Source organism: Carya illinoinensis, chromosome 10, assembly GCF_018687715.1.
Source record: "Carya illinoinensis cultivar Pawnee chromosome 10, C.illinoinensisPawnee_v1, whole genome shotgun sequence".
Taxonomy (NCBI): domain Eukaryota; kingdom Viridiplantae; phylum Streptophyta; class Magnoliopsida; order Fagales; family Juglandaceae; genus Carya; species Carya illinoinensis.
The window spans coordinates 1,071,407-1,089,979 of NC_056761.1; the positions used below are offsets into that span (position 1 = coordinate 1,071,407).

At 38.3% G+C, this 18,573-nt stretch overlaps 3 protein-coding genes across 3 annotated transcripts; 1 reads left to right on the forward strand and 2 right to left on the reverse strand.

The window, feature by feature from the left end:
- Positions 1 to 45: 45 nt before the first annotated feature.
- On the reverse strand, positions 46 to 6,300 carry LOC122279116 (signal recognition particle 54 kDa protein, chloroplastic). The gene is made up of 15 exons (XM_043089462.1): positions 6,023 to 6,300; positions 5,767 to 5,902; positions 5,428 to 5,495; positions 5,238 to 5,339; positions 4,579 to 4,731; positions 4,381 to 4,458; positions 3,708 to 3,833; positions 3,497 to 3,599; positions 3,140 to 3,240; positions 1,967 to 2,104; positions 1,709 to 1,852; positions 1,341 to 1,416; positions 1,105 to 1,190; positions 888 to 1,013; positions 46 to 453 (listed from the first exon to the last, which is right to left on the reverse strand). Exons 1-15 carry the CDS (start codon positions 6,209 to 6,211, stop codon positions 346 to 348), a joined length of 1,734 nt encoding a protein of 577 aa, XP_042945396.1. The 5' UTR covers positions 6,212 to 6,300; the 3' UTR covers positions 46 to 345.
- Positions 6,301 to 9,134: 2,834 nt separating this feature from the next.
- Positions 9,135 to 11,865, forward strand: LOC122279097 (putative pentatricopeptide repeat-containing protein At3g11460, mitochondrial). Its single transcript, XM_043089437.1, has one exon. The coding sequence runs from the start codon at positions 9,188 to 9,190 to the stop codon at positions 11,102 to 11,104; it is 1,917 nt and encodes a 638-aa protein (XP_042945371.1). The 5' UTR covers positions 9,135 to 9,187; the 3' UTR covers positions 11,105 to 11,865.
- Positions 11,866 to 12,153: 288 nt separating this feature from the next.
- LOC122279098 (rho GTPase-activating protein 5) lies at positions 12,154 to 15,936 on the reverse strand. Its single transcript, XM_043089438.1, has 5 exons — positions 15,115 to 15,936; positions 14,271 to 14,391; positions 13,925 to 14,044; positions 13,416 to 13,646; positions 12,154 to 13,005 (listed from the first exon to the last, which is right to left on the reverse strand). The coding sequence occupies exons 1-5, from the start codon at positions 15,513 to 15,515 to the stop codon at positions 12,406 to 12,408; spliced, it is 1,473 nt and encodes a 490-aa protein (XP_042945372.1). The 5' UTR covers positions 15,516 to 15,936; the 3' UTR covers positions 12,154 to 12,405.
- Between the last annotated feature and the right edge of the window lie 2,637 nt (positions 15,937 to 18,573).

Consider the following 18,573-nt stretch of genomic DNA (forward strand, 5'->3'; position numbering starts at 1 on the left):
TCAAGTTGCCCAGAACCAAATGGAACTTCAATGTAAAAACAGATAGAACTTTGTAACATTTTTCCATTTCAACCAATGGATGCATTACAATTACACATCTGAACTGGTGAACAAGACGTGTTGATATACATGATGTTTGGTTACATTGACCGTTGCAGGAACATTCATTTACACAGCTACCGAGCTCGCGATGAAAAAAGCCAACGGCCTTGCACAGCTCAAGAACCTTGGATATTTCACCTTTGAAAAGGTATGTAATGACATGTATCTCCATAGTACCAAATTGAGAGCCTATGATGAATTGACACGAAGTCACCAGTGCATTACCGTCTTAGCTGATAGCTCTTAGTTCCCAGCCTCAAAACCACTGGGACTTGGCCTTGTTGATGCTGAGTCTACGAGCTGCCTCCTTGATCCTGGTCTCCTCTTTCTCCTAGCAGTACCAGGAGGAGCCTAATACATTTACAAAACCCAACCATCAACTTTTTAATTAAAAGCATACCCATCAGAGTACCGAGGTTGTGAAAGGTCTATCGGCACTCCAGAAACAAATTAGCAATGTTCCATGAAGCTTGTTTAATATAACTACTCATGGGAGATTCAAATATTTTCAATGATGGTCATGCCCCAATAATGTCCCAACATTGTGTCTTGCATTGAACATGCTTAATAAGAGTGAACTTATGAATTTCCAGAAGGGTATTACCAGCCTCCTTAGCGTATTGTGGTCTGAACAATATCGCACATCTGGTAACACCAGTGCGCCCCAATAATTCTAATAACAAATATAGAAAGGTGGAAACTGAACAGCAGAGCACATTGTAACTCGAATCATATCAATTCAATTAAAGAACACAAGCACAGACACAAGTATGAAAATAAGGCACCTTTTGGTCAGCTTTGAGCGCCTCCTCGAGATTGCTCAGTGCAGGAATGGAACCACCTTCCATTACACCCATCAAATTCTTCATTCGTACACGCATTTGGAAGAGTTGAGCAACAAGTTGACTCACCTATTTTTCATGTCATAGAAAACATTCCATATAAGGACAGGTAAGATGAAACCAGTTTACCAATCTTGCATCAAACAGCAACAATGCATACCTGCTGCTCCGTTTTCCCAGAATCTTGAGCAACTCTTTTCCTCCTGGCAGGAGATTCTGCCAATAATTCGGGCTTCTCTCTTTCCTCTACAAGCGAAGAAGAGTCTCAGAAACAGAAAAAACCAAACAGACTACTTTACATGGCAAGAAAGAACGTTGCTCCAATCATAACGAGACAATAGGTCCACTTTCATTTACCAAATATAATTTCGGTTTAAAGCAGAGAGATAAAAATACCTGGGGTCATTGCCTCAATCATTGCTTCCATTATCTTTAAACTCTTCTCTGCTTCTCGAATTTGTGCAGGAGTAACCTGATTGCAGGCACGTAGGGAAGTTAAATCCAGTGTTGAAGACAATTAATAATCGAGTAGTTATCACAGTTCTGCTTCATTATGAATACTGGAGAATGGCCATAAGCTCAGCTGTCTCATAATGCTTTCTCAATATACTCGCTAAGAAGTACAAGAATTGGAACTCGGGAAAATGTAAAGCAGGAAAAAGATTATGGGAGAGACATTGGACCCATATTTCATACCATAATTCTACTCAATACACCTACAAGCAAAATTAAATTCAAAAAATAGAAGAAAACTGACTTCATACCTTCCCCATACCAGGGATCATTCCTATAACACGAGTCATGGAGCCCATTCGTGCAACAGCTCGAGTTTGCTTTAAGAAATCATTGAAGTCAAATTTTGCACTCATTATCTTCTTTTGCAGCTCTTCAGCATCTTCTTGTCGCATCTAGGCAGACAATGTAATGAAAAACACATAAAAATATTTCCTTTTTTGTGGCCTCCCAAGTCCCAAGTCCACAACCCATCAAAATATTTTTTACTTCCATATAATAAAACTTACAACTTCTTGTGCCTTCTCCACAAAAGAGAGGACATCTCCCATTCCTAAGATTCGTCCTGCCATACGGTCAGGGTAGAAAGGTTCAAGGTCCTCCATACGCTCTCCCCGCCCTACAAGTTTGATTGGTTTTCCTGATACCTACCACCATTTGTATTACAAAAATAAAACATAAGATTTTCATTAGTGAAAGCATTTTAACAGGAAGATAATTACTTGAAAGCTGCAACAAGAAAATCCAAATAAAAAAATCATGTAAAAATGATACTAATATAGTAACAATATTCCAATAGTCAAAGAAGCATCATAGATATCCTTTCTGTTCTGTTTAGAGGAAACAAGACATAATTTTAACATATTTTCAAATGGCACGTTGAAATGCAACTTACAATCTCAAAGAAGCAGTTGAAAATAGAAGCTTTAGAAACTTTCTATACATCTGGGAAAAAGGCCACAGTGAACTAACAGATAACCACCTAAAATCTAGGAGAAGCAAGTCTGCATGGGGTTGTGTGCATTGAAGAGAAAGAGAGGGTGGGAAGTACGGGAGGGGAGGTGTTGCACGCACTCAACTGGATTTTCATGAAGTGGGTCGGACAGGTCCAAGAATGTAGAGAAAAATAGATTTCCGTTTGGAAAAGATTGCACAGCTTTATTCCGTTCTTGGCCTCACCATAACACATTTATTTTATTATAGCGAAGCTTTATTTTCCAAACTGCCCCTAAAACTCACACCTAATTTTCATACAATAGTACCACATGACTGTAATCTCCTCCAAATATTATCATCCATAAACTGAACAGTCAGCATGGTTAATTTCAGTTTTTGCTCATGTGCGTATATGCTTCAGGATTTTCAAATCAATAGAACTAACTTCAAAGGCATTTGAGCTAATTTGAGCAGGGGCAATTTTAATGGGCTTTACGTCCATGAACTTCCTTTTGCAGTTGAGAACCCTAGTTAGGTATTACTTGTGTAAACGTTACTTGGCTATACCTATTTTTATGAATAAATCTTCTTTGATTACCTAAAAAAGGCATCTGAGCTAACATTAACATATCAATGGCATTGAAAGCATCCCCAATAATGAAAAAAGCTTACAGGAAAGAGCTATGACGAGTTCTATGTTGAGGAAGAAATCATTTGAAATTAAATTATAGGACAATACGGCAAACCTCTTTGACGCTCAAAGCTGCTCCACCTCTAGAATCCCCGTCCAGCTTTGACAAAATGGCTCCTGTTATCCCGATCTCTAGATTAAATGTTGTCACCAAGGCTGTACAAATAAGAAGAGGGTGAGAGTCAAGTTTTGGAGAATACAATCACTAAACATTAAATCAAAACAAGGGCATGAAATCAACAACAGTGTGATCCAAACCAATAACTCTGACCTTAGAGCTTATAATCACACATGTATGATTTAGCTCATTACAATACGACTGCTTTCTTAAATGCTATGTCATATGTAGACAACTAATATATTAACCCGGGACTTATTTCATTATCAATGAGTAAAACTAGACTTTCACCACCTGCAGCTTCTTGTCCCGTCATTGCATCAACAACGAGCAAAACTTCTGTGGGATTCAACGCCCGCTTCACTTCTTTCAACTCATCCATCATTGCTTTGTCAATCTGTTAATAAAGGATCAACAACATATGAGTAGTAAACCAGTCAATGTTATCAATACCAACTTAGAATTATCTAACAAATCATTTCAAACAACAGATAAGAAGTGCCACCTGAAGCCTTCCAGCAGTATCCACTATGACTACATCTATTTTTTTCTTTATGGCCTCTTCTAAACCTTGCTTGGCTATGTCTGAAGGTTTAACGTCAGTCCCTGATGTAAAAACAGGCACATCCACCTGTCACAAGCAATAACAGGATGTGAGAATGAATTGAATAATCCTAATAAAGGATTAAGTTTGGAGAAAAACAGCAGATTATAAAAATGACCAGAGAACAAACCAAAACTCTCTCAAAATTGCAACTTAGATGTAGAGTGATACAATCCATTTTGTTATACTCTTATTTGATATTTCTTCTATTTGTAGAGAAACAATGAAAAGTACCCAATTTGTTACATCAAAATGCTAATCATTTCCTACATTCCCTCTTCTCATGCAATATTCTAGTCTTGCTCAAAGTTGTTTCTGCTTGAATTTGTGACCATTAGATTGCATCAACTTGATCAGAGACATCATTCTTCATTTTTTCACCTTCGGATTTTCAGAGCGCCCTCTCTACTAATAACAATAATTAATATCGCCATGTACATCAGAAAGTTTACAACTTGAAGGAATTCATGTGAACAGCATGATTGCAAGCATAATAGACGATTGAAATGATAATGCTGCTCTTCATATTGGAAGATCCAGAACTTCATTGACAATAAAAAAAAAGTACCAATACCTGTTCACCCAAAATAACAAGTTGGTCAATAGCAGCTGGTCTGTACACATCTCCAGCAACCAGCATGCAACTCTTCCCCTGTATTCAATGTTATGTCACTAGTGTCAGCAAGGTTTGGCAACAAACTAGACTAGTCTACTCACAACAATTATTCCATACACCAAACCTACATAGAAAAGGGGACTTCTTGAAACAAACCTGTTTCTTCAGATAATAGGCCAGTTTTGCACAAACAGTTGTTTTTCCAACTCCCTGTAGACCTGCTAATAAAATTACAGTGGGACCAGATTTTGCAAAAACTAATTCAGATACCTCCCCACCCATCAATTTCACGAGCTCATCATGAACAATCTGCAAGAAACAGAAAGTAAATATTCCTTATTAGTTATTACGGCACCAGTAATATTCAATAGAGACGAAAAAGTCTAGAGATTGCCAAGTTTTTTCTTGCTTTCACATTACACCCTCAACTTCATTAACGACAGAATAAAGGTTTTCTTATGGGAGCTGTCTTATCTCGTGTGTGTGTGTAATATTTATATCAACAGTAAGAACCAAACAGGAAAAAAGGTGAAATTAAAGAACAAAGTACTATGCCAACCAGTGATAATTGTTCTGGGAATCTACCACAGCAAACAATGAGAATATGCAATCAGCAGTCACCAACAGGCATATAAATCTGTGAAAGTTAATGACAGCAAATTTATTCCACCAGAGTCCTACATAGAGTATCTTAAAGCAGGCTAAACGACAATTCTATGTAATTAATATAAGGTTTTTAAGTTTACTTAAGGATTTGATAAAATCAAAAGGATGCATTATTTGCAACGGAGTGTTACGATAACATATATTTATACCTTAACCAGCTGCTGATCCGGTTTCACACCTCGAATCAGCCCAACACCAACAGCTTGCTCACTGACAGCTTTCACAAACCGTCGTGCAACAAGAAGACTTACCTGTCAATGGAACAGGTAATCACTATTCCATTTACGATGGCTACATTTAAACTCGAACATAACAACACACATATAGAGGCTCAGTTACATCTGCTTCCAAAAGAGCTCTTCTAATATCTCGCATTGGCTCCACTATATTCTCCTCGGTCAAGACCTCTGAAGTGAAGAGAATTGAACCAATAAGAAATGGAACTGATCAAAATAAGGAGAACATCTAGACAAGAACAAGTTAAGTTATAGCCATGTGCCTATGTGTATATTCACCTCTTTATATCATGAAGTTGCACTTTTTCCATTTTTTATTTTCTCTCGACAAAGCACAAGACCATGATTGACCAACTTATGTTTTTGGAGTGACCAAGTTCCACAGCGAGTAGAAACAATAAACTTAGATGGTTGATTAAAGAAAAGGCAAAGTGATGCGAACCTTCTCCTTTGAGCTTATTCCAGGCCGCCTCAAGACCGCCCGTGAGCTGCCCAAACATCTCAGCTCTCACAATAACACCGTGCAGGCCTGTTCCCAGAGTAAGACTCTTGGAGTTCACCCAACCCCAAACTTCTCTCTGTAGAAAAATATAAAACTCAATTCACTACACACTGAAGACCCGATACAGTAAAAAAAGACAACTTGAGATTGGAATGAGAACGCCATTGCTAATTTTTTACAGATTATGATGACTTACAGTAAACAAGTTCCTGGAAGAGATCGAGGTGGAATTGTTTGAACCGGTCCAAGTCGAGCGAAACCGACTCGTTTTCCTAGCGTCGGTGGTCGAACCGCCGAGGCTCCAGCTTCTTGTGTTCGTCGAGAAGGAGTGAGAGACTGCAGAGAAGTGGCTGGAAGCAACGGTCGAGAAATGCACAGCCTCCATCGCCCAGAGCCGTGAAGGATGTCAAGCTCCCTGCTTGTTTCTGGGAGTGAACAGTGGGCTTTATCCACTGAAAACACTCTGGAGCTTTCGGTTGGCTAATTGGCTCTATCTATTCTATCGATCTATGGTTAAAATTGGTGATTATTCACTATGGTTAAAATTCCCAATATTTCTTTTTTCATAATTCTCTTTTTTAAATCATTTATTTCATAATTAATTTTAAAAGATTAATTTATTAATAGGTGAAATTACCAGAATTTATTTTAATCATCTAAAAAAACGTACACAAATATCATATTTTAATAAAAATTAATATTTATACTTATAATTTTTCACAATAATCATACTTGCTAACATGTTTTTTATTGAAATGCTGATAATTTTTAAATTAAAATTAAATATAAAAAATTAATAAAATAAGATAAATATATATTACGTGTAATATTATACGTACATATAGCTCTTCTATTCTTTTATTCTTTTATCCAAAAATGCCATCATTTTTAAATACACAAACGTCATGCATATCATGCTGATGAACGTTCTGTCGTTTGCCGGTGTCTTACGCGAACGACTCAACGGCAATTAGATTCAATTTTAATTAGGGGTGGCAATATGTTACACGATTAATTAATCCAATACGAACACAATATGATAATAGCAGATTAGGATTTGGTGTTAACAGATTCAGATCAAAACGGATTGACCCGTTAATATACTCTTACTTAACGGATTGATAACGGGTCAATCCGTTTTGACACATTATAACCCATTATGACACGTTAAGAAAGTTAAAGTTACAATTATACCTTTATACCTAAAAGTAAAATTGTTAGAATTTCAATTTCGATATTTTTATTATATAGATTGTAATTTTAAACTTGTAGTTAGTTTTATAATTTTATTGATATTATGATTTTAATATTTATATAAAATTTTGCTAAATTTAATCAGGTCAAACGGGTTAATTTCGGACATATTCAACCAATTTATATAAACAATTTAAAACGGATTGTATTATATTAAGGGTGAAAACCGACATATCGGTTTTGGACAAAAATCAAAACTGCATCGATGGGGTGAAAATGATGAAAATTTCGACCGAAATCGGCCGAAGAATGGGGAGGAAACCATCATCCTCGGTCTCGGCGTAACTCCGATCGGTTCGTCTGCGTCGTCGGTGGCTGTGTGTGCCATGAGAGAGAGTGAGAGACTACGGTGAAGCCATGCACTGACTGAGATTTTTGAGAGAGAGAGAGGAGCGGCGGCATACTGTGAAGTGTGAAGGTGAGAGATACGAAGAAGAGGAAGATGAAGTGGAACGGCGCTGTGTTAACCCTAGAGTTAAAACGGCGTCGTTCATTTAAATTTTTTTTTTTCCAATACTAAGTCATAAAACTAGGGCTGTTCAACCGGGCTGGATTTAAATCCGGCCCGATCCGGAACCCGGATTCATGTTCTGGATTTCGGCCCAGATTCAATCCGGTCTGAAATCCGTATTGCAAAATTCGGATCTATCCGGTCCGGATACAGGTTGTCTAACCCGGGTACCGCTTTTAAATCCGGTACCCCGTTTATGTAAAAACCAAACTGACAGACAGCCTCGGCCCCCCGAGAGAGGTCTGTTTGTGCATTTCCAGCTTGCAGAAGGGAGCGACCGTACATATGGAAAAATTAGGATTTTAAGCGGAGTAAAGGGATAGGCATAGCTATTGGTTTTCGCATCGACTACTTCCAAGTGCAAATACAGGTAGGGTTTATTATCAGAAAAACTTCGATTTCGGTTTTTTCTATGTGTGGACAAACCTGTGGATTTGCGCTAAATTTTTGCTCTCGATGCTCTGAAACAATTCGTTTTGGAGGTTTTGTGAAACTGGGTGTATAAGATATAGGGTTTCATATTTGATGGACGAGATATGGGAGCGGGCCGTGGAGACAGCGCTAGACGGCCAAACTGACCACGCCTCGGTTTCGTTTCGTTGGTTTGAGAATCTTGGTGGACGAGATATGGGATAGGCATAGCTATTGGTTTCGTTTTGAATTCCTCGTCGAAGCTGGCCTCGACTCGCTTAGAGACCTTGACCTCTCCAACAACCGGATTCAGTACATCGAGGATCTCGCCCCACTCGCACAGCTAAAGACCCGGGTTCAATCCGGAATCCGGGTTTTGAAAAACCCGGATTCATCCGGGTTCCGGTCTGGATTTGAAATCCGGATTCCAGTTTGGGTCTACCCGGATGAACAGGCCTACATAAAACGACGCTGTTTCACTTCAGTTCAAGTGAAACAGCGTCGTTTCATATATGTATAAATAAAAAAATAAAAATAAAATTAAACCATCAGTCGATTCAATGGTCCGACCCAGGTTCAAACCGAGACCGAATCGCTGAACATTGGTTTTGAATAAAAGATATTGTGCGTCGACCGATTCTACTTCGATTCCGGCCTGTTCCGATCTTCGGCGGCTGGTTTGAGTCGATTCCGGTCAGTTTTTCAGTATTTTGTACAATCCTATATTGTATCGTGTTAACCTATTTTATAATATTTATTAATGGGTCAAAACGAGTTGACACGACATGACTCATTATGTTAATGGATCATATTAGAGTTTAAGATTTTGACATGATAAATTTAACGAGTCGGGTTAAAATTGACTTATATAATATAATATATATACTTTGACACACGAATACGACCCGTTAATACGATAAAAAATAATAGATTACCAATCACTTAACAATTTGTTTACAATTTTAGATTAAAATAATATATTTTTTAAATTTTAATTTGACTTTTGTTTTGATTTAATGGATTTAAATATTAAAAAAATATTATATTATTAAGAGTGGTAAAAGAACAGTAAATTGATTGTAAGGATATCATTTCCCTAATACGATTTGAAACCCCTAAATTTCAACCGATTTCAGTACAGTATGAGGAAGATAAAAGGTGTCGTTTAGTCGGTGAACTCCGAATATGACAGTCCCACAGTCCCTTGTCTCTCGCACAACGAAACTCCTGAACCTCCAAAGCACCAAAACCACAGGCGCAAGCAGAGTCACAACCAACCCATGGAACGCTCACCTAAGAGAAATGGCAAATCAATGCCAATTCGTCCATGCCCTCACTCTCTACCGCCAAATGCTCCGCTCTGGCGATTCACCCGATGTCTTCACCTTCCCTTTCGTTCTCAAATCCTGCGCCGCCCTCTCTCTCCCAATCTCCGGCGCACAGCTCCACTGCCACGTTATCAAAACCGGGTGCAAACACGAACCCTTCGTGCAATCTTCATTGATTTCGATGTACGCCAGATGCTCCTCTGTTCAGTATGCACGCAAAGTGTTCGATGAAAACGGTGAATCAAGTAATCGAACTGATTGTTACAATGCTCTGATATCTGGGTATACGTTGAACTCGAGATTTCATGATGGGTTCGCGTTGTTTCGTAAGATGAGGGAGGCAGGTGTCTCGGTTAATTCAGTAACGATGTTGGGGCTAGTACCTTTGTGTACGCTTCCCGTGCATTTGTGTCTTGGGTTGTGTCTTCACGGTTGCTGTGTTAAGTTTGGGTTGGACACTCAAAGCTCTGTAGCAAACTGTTTGCTGACAATGTATGTGAAATGTGGGGCAATTGATTATGCGCTAGAGTTGTTCAATGCGATGTCTAATAAGGATTTAATTACTTGGAATGCAATGATTTCTGGGTATGCTCAAAATGGGTTGGCCACCCGGGTTTTGGACCTTTATCATAAGATGAAGTTGAGTGAAGTTCATCCTGATCCTGTGACATTTGTTGGGGTTCTCTCATCTTGCACTTACCTTGGTGCCCAAAAGTTTGGTACTGAAGTAGAACGGCAGATACAGAGCAGTGGATTCAGTTCCAACCCTTTTTTGTGCAATGCCCTGATTAACATGTATGCTAGATGTGGTAATTTGGAAAAGGCTCGTAGTATATTTGACCATTTGCGTGAGAAAAGTGTAGTTTCATGGACAGCAATCATAGGTGGGTATGGAATGCATGGACATGGAGAAATTTCAGTGCAGCTCTTTGATGAAATGGTTGGGACCGGAATTAGACCTGATAAAGCAGCTTTTGTGAGTGTTTTGTCCGCGTGTAGTCACGCTGGACTAACTGATAAAGGCTTGGATTATTTTGCTGCAATGGAGATGAATTATGGGTTGCAGCCAGAACCAATGCACTACTCTTGTGTGGTGGATCTTTTAGGCCGGGCCGGTCGACTCATGGAAGCTAAGGAGCTTATTGAGTCGATGCAGGTGAAGCCTGACGGTCCAGTTTGGGGGGCCCTTTTGGGTGCCTGTAAAATTCATAAAAATGTACAGCTAGCAGAATTCGCTTTTGAACGAGTCATGGAGCTTGACCCAATGAATATCGGTTATTATGTTTTGTTATCAAATATATACTGTGAAGCAGAGAATTTGGAGGGAGTCTTAGAGGTTCGGGCAATGATGAGAAAGCGAAAGCTCAAAAAGGACCCTGGCTATAGCTATGTTGAATATGAAGGGAGAGTTCACCTTTTCTTGGCTGGGGATAGAACTCACCCTCAAACAGAGGAGATATATAGAATGTTGGATGACTTGGAAAATCTAGTAAAGGAACTTGGCGGCTTTTATAAGAATGATCGAGAAAGAAGAAATGAAGAACTTATGAGCGGCATGGGAGTGCACAGTGAAAAGCTTGCAATTGCATTTGGGCTCTTAAATACTCGACCAGGGACAGAGATTGTTGTGATAAAGAACCTGAGGATCTGTGAAAATTGTCACCAGTTTATAAAGTTGGTTAGCAAGATCGTGGATAGGCAGTTCGTTGTTAGAGATGCAACTCGTTTCCATCATTTCAAGAACGGGTCCTGTTCTTGCAAAGATTATTGGTGAAACCTTTCAGAATAAAAAAGCCCTAGTGAAAGAGAAAAACGTTAAAAATGTCTAAAAATGATGACCATAATGCATGGCTACGACATACAGGTCAACACTGGTTCAAGCTTTCAAATGTAAAAAATGGAAAAAAAATATTGAAAATTCTTGCGATTGCAGAGAATTTATGAAGGTGGTTGGCTGCCAAGCAATATTTGCTCAAATTTCCTGCTTAGAGGCTGCAGATCAAAGTCACAAAGGAAGCTAAGTTGATACAAGTATTTAGCAGCTGATAACAAGATTGTAATTCTTTGTGATTGGATGTTAACACAGATTCAAAGAGGAAGCACTAGCAAGATTGCACCCTATAGTAGTAGTGGATGGGTTACATGCATACGACTGAAATCGTTTGAACAAATAACATTCATTGGAGACTGAGAAAATTCACCATTTTCACTTGTATTTGCTTATCCTATCTTTTCAACGATTGCAAGAGAATGATAGTCAAGCGGCTATCCTAGCTTGAACAAAAATGTTGGTTTGAGCGATGATGCAGGAATGAGTAGGTCAGAGAGAGTGAAACTGTCAGCTCAAATGCTTCAGGGCTCAAGGTTTATTTACAGGATATATTATCAATGAAGCAGCAGAGTTAAGCATGTGTTCTAGAAAACATTCTACCGGCAATGTATGGGCGCATTTCTGATGAAAAAGAATGTATAGTTTTACCTTCGACTTGCTTTCAAATCACATAATTGAATCCAGGGTCAAAGAGGTTGGTTCTATCATCTTCATAACAAATTCGGATCCTTTATTCACTGGATATACGAAAACCGGCGTAAAATGAGAAATATTATTCCATTTTTTCATTCCAATTACACGGTTTGTCACATTTGAAATGGCTTTTTTTTATTAATTTAACGTGATTAGCTTATTAAATCACTATCACATCAGCCAGTTTCATTAGGAATGTTTAAAACCAACCCTTATTTGATGCGAAAAGATGGAGAGGATTTCAAAGCCACAGCTCAGTAGTATTCACATTGCTCATTGATCAATGCATATTTTAAAACTTTAAATTGATCAAAAGCTGTACTATGAAAACAAGTTAAAACGAGACGAGAAAGTTTGAGGACATCACCACTCAGAAGCACATTGTAAATTAACGAAAAAAACACATGAAAATCATACACAATTTTCCAAAGCTGGAAATTACAGATTGCTAACTGATGGTTTCACCCGCTGACCGGGACGACCCGACCCCCCCCCCCCCCCCCCCCCCCCCCACAAAAAAAGAAAAAAGAAGAAATTGAAAGCCTGAGTCTTCAACGCCAAGCTTCGAACAGCTCCGTCCTCGAGTTTATACGCCCAACAATTCCAGGTCCCTTGGTTTTCTCCGCACGTCCTGCCGCCAGAGACACGAGGCCTTCATTGACCTTTCTGGATCCCTTCTTGAAACTTGGTAAACTTGATTGTACAGTTTTGCTCTTGGAAATAGTTTTTTCAACCCCTCCACTCAAGCCTGTTAAACTATCTGCCAGTCCACTTACTAAGAGATTCACTTGAGATATATCCTCGCACGGATGAGTATCGAGCAGAGACTGACTCTCCTCAGGAGTGACAATTTCAATACAAGGTCCACGTTCAATTGGAGTGACACCTTGAATAGCATGATCAGGGCTCTCAAAAGCCGGGTCTTTGCAGCCAAAAACTCTCTCTTCAACACTGTTGCCCTCCTCTTTCGCCCCCTCAACACATAGTTGTGAAGAGCTTTGATAGCCGTCCTCATCAGAAGGCTCTAGTCGAGGAAAAGTAGGTGACTCTACCCTGGACTCTTCTCTTTCTCTTAATGTCTTAACAATAAGAGTTTTGAGAAAGTTCATCACCTGGACTGCATACATCAATGCAGTCAAGGGGTCTGCCATCTGCGGTTGCATGAAAGTTAGAAAAGCTGTTATTACACCTCAAACAAACTGGATTGAATGATCAAAATCACATTTTGGTAGAATACCCAAGTAGTAGATTTAATGAAAGAAGGGGTCTTAGAAAAAGACGGACGGCACAACAAGATTTTTGCACCTAGACTCACATTGTAACTCTAGTTGACTAAATATGTATATTTGAATAGGTAACGGGTGCACCAAAATTTCCCTATTATTCACTCATCCCCGCCCAACAAACTCTGTTATTTCCCAACTTTTAAGGCATAACCATGACCACTTCTGAGGAAGATGTGAAAATGGATACAATCAAATCTCACTCTACTCCACTCAACACAAATGAAGTTCGCTTAAATGTGTAGTTAAACTTAAGAAAGCAAATAATTTCCATTCACCTGAGTCATGTTTGGTGCAAAAACCATAGCAACATTGTGAGCATTCATCTTGTTCTGGTATTCCAGTTGTGCAACATCAGACATTAGGTTTATTGCCCAGTCCATCAGAGCAGCTTCTGTTGAAGGAAGTAGCCTCACAAGCTGAGTACACTCATCTTCCGACTGCGATTGCATCACCTGTTCTGGCGAGAGGGTGTCCAAAACACCAGTTGGGAGCTCTCTAAACCAAGCCTATTGGAGCACAAACACATTAGATTAATTTAAAATGTGAAGTTGGCGACAGAACACGCTCAACATTGAATCCACCAGCACCTTTGATAGTTTGGTTGACAGTTAGCATTATAAAAATCGGTACCGCAAAAGAAAGACCAATTCAGTTGGTGCGTTGAAAATAATATCACAGGTGAAAGACAACCTTATTACAGAACAATTCTCCGGGGTGAAAGAAATAATGGATAAGGAAGTCAGTCAAGAACAGTCCACGAGAAGTTCAGTTAGCAATGCCATACCTTTATAAGACCGGCCAAGCAGTGCACATCAATGTTAGCTGGTATGACACCCCTATTTAATTGTTCCCTAACATACTCCTCTTGACTGTTCTCAGCATTAATTCTGAAGATTCCTTCCGCCTGCATGTTGGAATTCAAAATTATAGAATGTCTGTTGGAGTTGGAGTCTAAAGAATTATAAAAGCTGAAGTGAACATGATAAAATCCCATTCAATAAGCGACATGAAAGAAGACAGCCATATTGGCCACTGTATGATTTAATTATTGGACCCTGACGTAATAAACTTAATCACTTCCACTTCATACGCAAGAATAAAGGGATAACGAAGGACTAATAGTCAGATACCTGCAAGCCTCCTTGTGCATACAATTGCCTTTGCATCATCAGCAATATTGTTGGCACACTATTTCCTCTTGCATCAAATGAAAGCTGCATAGATTCCGTTGAAACCCCAAAAACATTTGCACTACATATGAAAATTATCTATGTCAATAGTATAGCATTAGTTTGAACGCTGTCAAGACAGGAATGACACGTCTGCAACATAAGGACATGAAAATAATTACGGGAACAAAATGTACTAAAAAGAGGTCAAGATTATGAGAAAGTAAGGTTTAATGCTGAATGGATTTTAACCAAAGAAAAACTGTCAGCAGATTACTGTTTTCTTCTTTCTTTCTTCTTATTTCAGTTACATTTTTGTTTAAAACCTCATGCTGCTTGAAAAACAACAAGCATTTACAAACCAAACCAAAAAAGTACGCAAATATCAGAATTCCTAATGGCATGAAGCCATCCTAATCCAACATTGTAATATCACCTAATTCGTGCACGAGATTGCAAATAATATCATCACTTAATGCCTTACAACGGGTCATAAAGCCATATAATTCAAGAACTAAAACCCAAGAAAGGATTCTCAACACAAATCCAAAACTGTGCATTTGCAAGAAGTAAAGAACATAACTTCCATAAAAGAACCAGCACGAAGTCAAAATTTTCAAGAAAGAATCAGAATTACAAAAGAATCTCAAACCCAGAACAGAACTTCAAGAATGCATACACTAAACTCATAATCAAAACCCAGACTAGAATTGATCACAGCATATAAAAACATTCGAGTTGGAAAAGAAACATATATGCAGATAGAAAAGGCAATATGAAAGACAATACGAAATTCAAAACAGACCTGGCACTGGGTGCCCTTCTGGGAACTTCAGGCTCAAACTCAACAGGCAGACCAAGAAAGCCATGGAAGCGATCGAAAGTGACATGGGCAACGTGCCTGACATTGGAAGGCCGCCCAATCTCCATAGAAGAGAGCTTCCCTGACCCAGCAGTACTACACCTAATCAACGACTTCCTAAAAGCAGCCACCAAAAGTGTCAAAAGAGACAGCTGATCTCCCTCTCTGTCTCTTTCCTCGCTTTTCCTGTCTCCTTCTCCAACTCCTTCCTCTCCCTCCTCTATATCCAAACGGTCATCTATTGTGGGGCCGTTAATAAGGGTAAGTGGGTGTGACCCACCATTGGGTGTGGAAGAGCTTGAAGGTGAAGGGAAGTGAGATGCGGATTGGAGTACATCAGTCATGCTTCTGTGCAAATTTTTTTATGCGCAAGACACGGTCTTTTCTCTCTCTGTTTTTTCTAAATTTATTAGGCTATTTTTTAGTAGGCTTTTTGTGGGGGTCTGCGGAAAGACCAAGGTTTGGGAATGACGTGGAGTAGAGTTGGATCTAAGGAAGGTCTTATGGAGGGTAAGACGTGACTGTCATCACCTTTTTTTTTTTTATATCTTCCATCTCCTCTGTCCTAACTTTTTCCTGTAGTGAGGTTTGTGGCGAAGGAGAGAGAGAGAGCAAGACGGGGAATGGATTTTGCTTAGAAAGAGAGAAGTAGCCGTAGGGTAGAATGGAGAGTCGGAGACGTGGAGGTAAGACTAGAGAGAGGGAGAGAGACGCAGGAACTATTATGAGATTTTTGTATTCTAGTTCGACGGAAAGAAATGGAGGTTGGTAGTTGTTTGGCGTTTGCCCTTCAGAAGCAACCCATCATCCAATCGCCTCAGGATTGTAGGGCTCCGACAGCACTATTGTATCTTGAAAAACGACAAAAATAATAATTACGCCAATAATCCTAGCAGCAATAATGGAAAGTGTTTTAAGAATTGCTCTTTACTGTTTGGGTAACGAAATAATTACCAAGCATTACATGAGATTCTTATATAATTGAATTTCTATTTTCCATAGAAATAGAGATCACTCTTGATTACAATCATTTTTGTTCAAGTATATATCTTCTTCAAGCATTAATTATAATACATTCACTTCCATATTTATGTTGATTAAGTGCAACCTCAAGAAATTCTAGCAAAATGAGTATTACAATTTTAAGTATATTAATTAATGGCGTTTACTAAGACGCTTTTTGCTACAAAATAAAAAATAAAAAAAAAAAGAATCCCCTGTAATGAAAATCTGCAATTATTGTAGTATTTAGTTTCTTTTTTTCTTTCTTCTGGTTGTAGACTTGTAGTTGTGAGTGTGTAAATATCGTATAATTATTTTTAAAAAAATAAATAAATACATAATTCACATAAAAAAAATTAATTTTTTAATAATAAATCTTACTCTTTTTTAAATGATGATAAAGCATTTACACGCTCTACAAATGTGTTTGATATTGCTCAATTTGCTTAGTGTAACAGTAATGTCTGAGTCCAGAACATGGGTCCACCAGTTTCCTACAAATGTAACACGTGAGTGATGGTTCTTATAGCTCGAGAATCCAAAAAAAAAAAATCTCCTAGTGTGCGTCCTGGTTCACTATTTAAGTCTACAATGGATTATTTAGAAGATTGATTCCCTTCTAAGAAGAGGTTTCCTGGACCTACAAAAGATACTTTGGCTGGAGAATGATGACAATGTTTTCGAGGTAATCTTGTCCTTAGAACTATAAAAAATTCTTCTCAACCCAAATTCCAATGATTGAGCTATAAAGTTTGGACTAGGAATTATCCCAGTAAGAGAGTGTTAAGTTGCTTCACAAGGTTGTAATGTTCTTATTTTTATTTATTTATTTTTGTTTTTTCTAAATTTTAAAAGGGATCATGGCTTGCTTGTACTCCTTTTTTTAATCTATTTTTGGGGAGGGGGTTAAACCCTAGTTTTGGGTAATAATCTTTCACTCGCTGAAGTTATTAGGTCTCACATTTGCAAATTTACAACAGTAAAGTACGTTTATCCAAAACCCCATTGCTAGCTAATTCATGAGACCAGCCAAGGTGGTGATAACTGAATGTCTTCCCATTTGTCTTTTTTTCTGAGAAGATTAACAATTTTGATTCCAGCTCCAGGACCACAACACCCAACCCCACCTCTTTCACGGGTCCAGAATAAAAGGAGAAACTCATGACTAATAAGAAATAAGAACAAGATCAAGAACAAGTAGTGAGCAAGTAAAGATTATATGAATTGTGAAGTATTGTAGAAGCAATGGAGGTGCAGCTGCAAAAACACACTGCCATCATGACCTTAATATGGTACTGTTGCTAGAAAACACATGTGCCACCTTTTCCACACTTGAGTTTTAGCAAGTGGCGATTTAAGAACACAGAGATTCGCTAATGGTGGGTCTGAGTTGTCTATTTTACTGTATCATGAATCTCTGACTTTCATGTCAATCAAAGCATGTAACATCACTCTGCAACCTGAAGCACAAAGCATAGCTGTTTGTTTTTACGTTGATTTCTAGTTCTAACAATGTCGGGTTGGATTTAAGCTTGGCAGCTTGCTTTCCAACAGGTGCTAGATGCCTTCTGAGACAGCTGGTACATATCAGTAATCAGAGGCATTTTTGAATTTTTACGTTGCCCAAAAATGGTTATCAGAGAGAAGAAAGAAAAAGGGGAAAAGTGAAATGGAGCCAAGCAAGCTGTTTTACCTTGTTTGTTTTCACAAAATTTTCATCTCATCTCATCTCATCTTAATCATTACAACTTTTTCAAATCCCCATACAAAATAAAATAAATAATTCAACTTTTTCAAATCTTAATACATTTTTTTTAAATTCCAATACAAAAATTAATATATTCTAATAATATTTTATTTAACTTATCTCAACTTATCTCATCTCATCTCTGAAAACAAATGAGAAATCGGAAAGCCAACTTTAGAACTTCAAGAGAAGACAACCATGGTGATTCCATGGGTACTCACTATTCAAAATTCAAACTGCACCAGGTGGGCAGCTGCTCATCTTTTTGTGCACCCCAAAGTTGTAGGACTAGTCCTAGGAAATTTAACCACACAGGCAGACAAAAACTAGAACAATAATAAAGGGCATTCTTTATATCCTCAGTGTAGTGTCTGAGATTACAAACAGCAGTTACCCTTTAAGAAATATCGTTAGGGTATGGCACTAAGAGCATTCCTGAATCCTAGTAGCATTGCATTTTGCATTTGTATGCCTAACGGTAGATGAGCATTCAAAAAACTCTTTCCCATCCGACTGTACAAAGGCAATGCACCAATCCAAACGTGAACCAATACCAATTATCAATGTCTGCATTTTTTTTAAAAATTATATCATTATTTTTCTCTCTTCCTCTTTCTATCTATTTATTTCTTTATAATGTATCTCTCTCAATC